Source organism: Amphimedon queenslandica, unplaced genomic scaffold (assembly GCF_000090795.2).
Source record: "Amphimedon queenslandica unplaced genomic scaffold, v1.1 AMPQUscaffold_10764_Cont16314, whole genome shotgun sequence".
Taxonomy (NCBI): domain Eukaryota; kingdom Metazoa; phylum Porifera; class Demospongiae; order Haplosclerida; family Niphatidae; genus Amphimedon; species Amphimedon queenslandica.
Window position 1 is genome coordinate 510 of NW_003548986.1, and position 7,084 is coordinate 7,593.

The following is a 7,084-nucleotide window of genomic DNA, read 5'->3' on the forward strand; positions in this document are numbered from 1 at the left end:
AGACAAGAACTCTGGCTCCTCTACTGGCTTGAAATTAGTAGCCTAGACTTAGAGCTCTGCATGGCCCGTTAATTAGTTTTTATGTGTGGGTGGGTAGGGGTTAAAATTTCGTGGATAAAAATAAACCACGAAATTTACCAACCGTACGGTATATAAAAATAACATAAGAGTTATGATTGAAATTTTGCTGGTAACTTAAAGGTATAGCCTGAAAGTAGCACAGTTAGTTTAATTTAGTAAAATGGCTCTAGCTATTTTAGATATGAAGACAAAAGTAATGAACTTTTCAATCCCTTTGTTCAGAATGGTTGTTTGTTATTGAAGTAACTTTATTTTGTAAAAAAAATTCTTAACAAAAAGCATGTGTACATGTTTATTACAAACCCATACACATTAATAAACTTGTATAGTATAGACTGATTTCATGAAAAAAAAACTACATTGTAGATGTGCCTGATGGTGGGACTTCTTATGCTATATCATCATATATTGGTGTATCACAAATATTAGTGGTACCACTGTAGGAGCAGTTTTGAGATGTTGCTATTTCACTATTTAGCCCCTTCATTTGATGTGCTGAATTTGCTTCACTTTTGATAGGAGTGTCATATATGTCTTGTGACTTAGTATTGTTGCCTACTGCATAATAGAAAAAAACAATTAAAATTTAAATAAAATTTATGTACCTTTTTTTCTGAGTATTACCAACAATACTATCAATAAAATGAGCACCATACATGTTGAGAATGCAAATAGACCACCAAGAATTACACTAGTGTATGACTGATTTATATAATTACTACCTATGGACAGGTATCTTAATTAATGCAGATTAGAGATGAAAATATACTTTCGCTGTCTTCATTAGTGATGTTCAAACTTTTAACAGCAGAAGATGTTGTCTCTATAATGTTTGTTATGTCACTCTATGAATTCATTATTGCTAACCTGTGTGTGATGGTATTAATGGTAAAACTGGTTTAATCCAGTCAACTATGTATTCAATAACTATTGCTGGTGTCAGTATCTTTATTCCATTCTCAATATCATGTGCATATACAGTGTATGTTTCATTATCAGTAAATGAATAACATGTTCCATTAGTTTGTATTGATTGTGGTATCAGTGTTGTTATCATCAATTGACATTCATTGAACACTTCAGTAACACAAGTAAAACAGACAATATTTTCATTCCTCTTTATTATTATATCCTTCACATTATATGTATCTATAATAAGTACATACATACACTTACCATACATTGATAATAGTATCTTACTTATTTTAGTTACATGATCAGAAGTACTAGTTCCATATGTACCAATTGCTGATACTGTTAGGTAATACAATGAATGATCATTTAGTTTTATATTCCAGTGTATAATATAAAACTCATCAATGTATTGAAGACTGTTAATATCCAATGGATCTGATGTATTAATGTGTCCATTAGCTTCAAACAGAATCAATTGCACTTTATTTATAAAGCACTGTTGTATCTATTGTGATATAATTAATCTTATAGTGTATAGCGCAAATGCTCTTACTTGAAATCTTATTGTTAATGTTTCATTGGTTAGATATAATGCAGATACATTTTCAGGTTTTGGTGTCAATGCTATAAGGAAGGGGAATCACTATTACTACCGGTATTAATAATAATTTCCTGTACCTATTGATATGACTTTAATGTTTTCATTACATCCAGTTTTTTCTGTTGGTAGAGTCAACTTGAAAGTATAAACATTGCACATATAAACCTCCCCATTATGAGTATACACATTATTGTATCCAGCAACATTAATCGTCTTGTTAACTGTTTGCTGGGAATCAGCGACATTCAAGGATAGTATGGTGTTATCATTTGGATAAACTTCCCATGACACAATAATGCTATCATATGTTATAGATACAATTCTGAATCCTTTTAAAACTAGCTGGCCTAATATGATTAATAAAGCACTTAATATAATAAGTGTTACATCCATTAATAATACCTTGATCTAGTCTGTATACAATATTAGTCCATCCTGATACTACGTCATAGCAGTCTATGTTAGTAACATTATCAGTATTAGATAATGGATGGACGCTAGTGTATCCTGAATTATTATATGTATTGAAGTGATTAAAAATACCAACAAAAGCTCTATATTTTGTCCATCGTATGAGTCCACACTTGTATATAAACACAGCATATGTGGCATTACTTTGATAAGCTAATACAACTTGAAAATGATTAGTCTATTGCAAGAAAATATTTTTTCTTGACAGTAATAAAATAATATTTACCTGATTAGAGTGACAACTTTGATTGATAGAAGGGCATATTTCATACCATTCAGTCCACAGTATCCATTCTGCAGATACACTACTGCCAGTTGTATTAGACAAGTAGCTATTGACTTGTCTGAAGATTGAGGGATCCTTTGAAGGAAGGATTGTAGCAAAGCGAACCTCCCCTCCTTTATTTAGATCTGTTCCATCTCGATATGGAGCAATGTACGAAAACTTGGAGTGATAGAAGTAGCCAAAGGCAACATATCCATCAGTAGTAATCTATTCAGCAAAATAGGTTTATGATAATACACTCATGCTACATAGCTCATAGTCTTACCTTTGCACAGCTGTAGCATCGTGATCCAAATTTAAGTAGCGATGGTAGCAAAATCTTGTCAAAAGAATAGTCATTCATTGTTATACGCGTGTAGTCAGTAGGATACAGGAAGGGAAGGTAGTTACTCTCAGAGCTAACAAGGAAACCATTGAAGCAGATAAGTATCACAAACACTATCATCATCTTTCACTAGTATATAATTTAAACTTGATCTCTTCAGTTCTGTAGTTTTATACTTAGACTTGTACAGAATTAATTTTACTTACAATTATCCACAGACTATTATATTAATATGTGCATTACAGTGTGCATGTACTTGCAGTTACATCACATCCTCTCCTGGTGACAAAGGATTGTGATGATGCTAATGTAGTTGATACGTTCATTGGGTAATTTACATGTATGAATGCATAAATGTTTTTATTTTATGACATCATGTGAATACCATAATGATTAATGTTTGCTATTGCTGAGCCTGATAATATCTATTGTTCAGAAAGATACTTTCACTATCTATTTGTTTACTAAACTAATTACAGTATCCCTTGTGAAAGTATGATTATAGTTTACAATGTCAATAGTCAATAATGATGATAAAATTATATTTGTAATATATGACCTTATGAGTTTATTTTTCATAGGAACAGCTAGCTCAGTCCTGTATTACAAATAATGTCAGTTAGTTTAATGACTCAAGCATTTTGTCTTTATAAAAAACAGGTACAACAAATAAAGTAAGATATTATTATTATCATGAAGCCTTTGTTCCTGTATTACCATTAATGTGTACAAAAATTGGATTTTTATGAGTTTTTAAATTTGTTCAAAAACCATACCGAAGAACATGGGCTGTATATATAGTTTTGTCAAAAATAGCTAGGAGAGGATTTTTCATTTTAATTTTTTTCTAATAGTTATACATATATTTATGTTGTGTAGAAAGTTTGATCTGATTCCAATCAAAATTAGATATTTTTATGAAATTTAAAGTAGCTCAAAAATTGGTTCAAAGACCCTATACTCTGGTACCTTGTCTCAGCGCCAAATTTAGCCAAAATTCAAAAGGAGAAAATTCTCTATTTTTATAACTTTTTCTGATACATATACATGTTATTATATTGTGTAGAAAATTTGGGCTGATCCAATCAAAAATTGAATTTTCATTGATTTTTAAAGTTGCTCAAAGATTGGACAGTTTAAACTTTGAACCAAAATCCCTGTAATTTAGTACAAAATATTTCATCAAAAATGACTTGCAGAAAATTTCCATTTTAACTTTATTTTTATTATGTTGTGGATTGGAATTTGCTCTAAATGTATATGGTGTAGGTGTAGTATATATACAATAGTGTGGCTATGAGCGAAATCACAAAGAGACTTTTACATGTAAGAGATTGGTAAACACATTTCACCATTTTAGTCATTGTGCCTATACACACAATGCATGTAGATACATACATGTATTTGCATAGACTTTGCAAGGCTCAAATTGCAAAGTGGTAGATGTTTTGAGCTGTTTGTAAAATGTAGCCAAAAGAACAACACATCTCAATTTTGACAGTCCTCTTTGTAGGATTGGTTTGTGTTGGTTTAAACATGTTTTTGTATTGGTAATAGCATTTATTTAGCTTAAAAGTGTAATTGCTCATTGTTACTTTTGTTTGTGTGCTGGCTCAACAAAATAGCAATGTGTAGTACGTGTAATAAAATCTTTTCACTAATATATACACACATATACATTGTACTTTTAGGATACTCTAAAATATTGTAAATGTCTTATTGTATTAATTAGTAGAGTATCACTTAAAATGTTCAACTCTGTGAAGCTTGTGGCCTTGGAACATCATATGTTGTTGTACTGTTAACAACAGTTTCATAGTAGTTTTTATTAGTTGATGGTATTTCATTGCTTATCATTTCAAATGACAAATTCTTTTTTGTGGTAACTGGGATCTCATAAGCCTCTGGAGTATGATTAGATATAGAGTTGTTAGATCTTGCTTTACCTTTATAGCATTGAAACCATATTAATGATAATAATAATAATGTAATGTGTCTCCTTTTACCTTTTTTCCTCAGTATTATAATCATTGCTAGTGATAGTATGAGAATAGCAAATGCTGTGAGTCCAAGGAGATCTCCCAGTATTATAATAATGATCTGTGATTGACCTATTGACAACAGAATCATGTACACATGTACATACTGTGCAAATCATACTTTGATGGTCAATATTGTCAGTAGCAGTTTGTGTTGGTTCAATCCAGTCAACTGTGTATTCAATAACTATTGCTGGTGTCAGTATCTTTATTCCATTCTCAATATCATGTGCATATACAGTGTATGTTCCATTATCAGTAAATAAATAACATGTTCCATTAGTTTGTATTGATTGTGGTATCAGTGTTGTTGTTGTTGACCCTGTTATTACTTGACATTCATTAAGCTTTTCAGTAACACAAATAAAACAGACAATATCTTCATTCCTCTCTATTATTATATCCTGTACATTATATGTATCTATAATAAGTACATACATACACTTATGAAAGACCATGCATTGATAATAGTGTCTTACTTATTTTAGTAACATTAGAGCTACTAGTTCCATATGTACCAATTGCTGATACTGTTAGGTAATACAATGAATGATCATTTAGTTTTATATTCCAGTGTATAATATAAAACCCATCAATGTATTGCAGGCTATTAATATCCAATGGACCTAATGTATTTAAAGTATTAGCTCCAACCAAAAATAGTTGCATTTCATTCATAAAGCACTGATGTATCTATTGTGATATAATTAATCTTATAGTGTATACTGCAAATACTCTTACTTGAAATCTTATTATTAATGTTTCATTGGTTAGATATAATGCAGATACATTGTCAGGCTTTGGTGTCAATGCTACATGTATATTGAATTAGAATATAAAATAATAATTATTGTGGTTGTATATACCTGTTGATATTAATTTTATGTCTTCATTGCAATCAGTTTTTGCTTTTGGTAGAGTCAGTTTGAAAGTATAAAAAACATTGCAAAGGTTTATTTCATCAGTATAGGTATATACATTATGTCCAGTAACATTAATTGTATCATTAACTGTTTGAAGAAGATCAGTGATACTCAGAATAAGTGTACTGTTAATAGCTGGAATGCTGAGTTTCCATGATACTGTAATACTGTGAGGTGTAATGGATAGGAATTCAAACTTCTCTATAGCTAATAAACCTGTATAATTTTTTATTTATTAATATTAATGATACCTTGATTTAGTCTGTATACAATATTAGTCCATCCTGATACTGCATCATAGCAGTCTATGTTAGTATCATTACTAGTATTAGCTAGTGGATGAGTATCTCTACCAAAGTCATAAATAATGCCAAAAAAAGCTCCAGTTGTCCATCGTATGAGTCCACACTTGTATATAAACACAGCATATGAGGCATTACTTTGATGAGCTAATACAACCTGAAAATGATTAGACTACAAGAAAAGTATAAATAAGCTATAGTCTAGATATTACCTCAGTGTGGTTGCAATCATTATCTGTATATGGACATAGATCATACCAGTAGGCCCACAGTATCCATTTAACAGATACACTACTACCAGTTGAATTAGATAAGTAATCATTGACTTGATTGCACAATGAAAGATTTGTTGTTGGAGTTATAATAGCATAACGTACTTCACCTCTCCCTATTAAATCTATATCACGATCAAAATATAGATCAATGAAAAATACACCATCAAGAGTGATATACCCTTTAGTCTGAATCTAGACAATAATTCCATTCAATATACTCATACATGTCATACGTCCTTACATATGCACACTTGAAACAATCTGATCCAAACTCCAGTGTGGACGGGAATGATACTTTAACATTATTAAAAGTAGAAGTATTGCTGATTGTTAGATAGTCAGTAGGATACAGGAAGGGAAGGTAGTTACTCTCAGAGCTAACAAGGAGACCATTGAAGTAGATAAGTATCACAAACACTATCATCATCTTTCACTGCTGGTATACTGTGTTGTTATATTGGTGTTTTAAAAATATTCTTGTCTTATGTAATAGTTTAAACATCCTGTGTTAGTTAATTACACATAACTTCAGGTAGTGCTGTCTTTTTTAGAATTTTGAAATCATATCTAAAGCATGATTTGCCAATACAACTATTTTTAATCAGAGTCCGTGTATTACACAAGAACATCAAAAATTTAAAAAAAACAAGATGGAGTAGGATTCTAGAGCAAATTTGTAAAAAAGTAATGGAAACAAGGACAAGTAGGATTCCAAACGACTGACTATCCATACCAACGAAAATCCAAAATGAAAATCCTACTCTCGTGACGTAAATTCTACTCTACATTGTATTTTTAATGTCATTATGTAAGTAATTACGGATCACCTTGCAATGTAGAGTAGAATTTGCGTCACGAGAGTAGGA

The 7,084-nt window shown here is 30.8% G+C and overlaps 2 protein-coding genes across 2 annotated transcripts; both read right to left on the bottom strand.

Annotated features, from left to right (window-relative positions):
• Window positions 1-382: 382 nt before the first annotated feature.
• Window positions 383-2,756, bottom strand: LOC109589886 (uncharacterized). The gene is made up of 10 exons (XM_020005871.1): window positions 2,620-2,756; window positions 2,295-2,561; window positions 2,000-2,246; window positions 1,675-1,944; window positions 1,550-1,620; window positions 1,282-1,501; window positions 949-1,230; window positions 851-904; window positions 687-803; window positions 383-639 (listed from the first exon to the last, which is right to left on the bottom strand). Exons 1-10 carry the CDS (start codon window positions 2,695-2,697, stop codon window positions 470-472), a joined length of 1,776 nt encoding a protein of 591 aa, XP_019861430.1. The 5' UTR covers window positions 2,698-2,756; the 3' UTR covers window positions 383-469.
• A 1,577-nt stretch (window positions 2,757-4,333) lies between these two features.
• Window positions 4,334-6,748, bottom strand: LOC109589887 (uncharacterized). Its single transcript, XM_020005872.1, has 9 exons — window positions 6,460-6,748; window positions 6,156-6,410; window positions 5,893-6,115; window positions 5,585-5,848; window positions 5,460-5,530; window positions 5,198-5,411; window positions 4,840-5,139; window positions 4,686-4,790; window positions 4,334-4,625 (listed from the first exon to the last, which is right to left on the bottom strand). Exons 1-9 carry the CDS (start codon window positions 6,643-6,645, stop codon window positions 4,432-4,434), a joined length of 1,812 nt encoding a protein of 603 aa, XP_019861431.1. The 5' UTR covers window positions 6,646-6,748; the 3' UTR covers window positions 4,334-4,431.
• Between the last annotated feature and the right edge of the window lie 336 nt (window positions 6,749-7,084).

What these genes read in the sequence shown, in the direction of transcription:
- LOC109589886 (XM_020005871.1), bottom strand. Translation starts at nt 2,697, where the DNA reads ATGAATGACTATTCTTTTGACAAGATTTTGCTACCATCGCTACTTAAA. An exon ending in TGATCATGTAACTAAAATAA is followed by an intron (nt 1,231 to 1,281) that starts GTAAGATACTAT and finishes TACTTATTATAG; the next exon opens with ATACATATAATGTGAAGGAT. An exon ending in CACTAATGAAGACAGCGAAA is followed by an intron (nt 804 to 850) that starts GTATATTTTCAT and finishes ACCTGTCCATAG; the next exon opens with GTAGTAATTATATAAATCAG.
- LOC109589887 (XM_020005872.1), bottom strand. Translation starts at nt 6,645, where the DNA reads ATGATGATAGTGTTTGTGATACTTATCTACTTCAATGGTCTCCTTGTT. An exon ending in ATTGTTTCAAGTGTGCATAT is followed by an intron (nt 6,411 to 6,459) that starts GTAAGGACGTAT and finishes ATTATTGTCTAG; the next exon opens with ATTCAGACTAAAGGGTATAT. An exon ending in ATGATTGCAACCACACTGAG is followed by an intron (nt 6,116 to 6,155) that starts GTAATATCTAGA and finishes CTTTTCTTGTAG; the next exon opens with TCTAATCATTTTCAGGTTGT.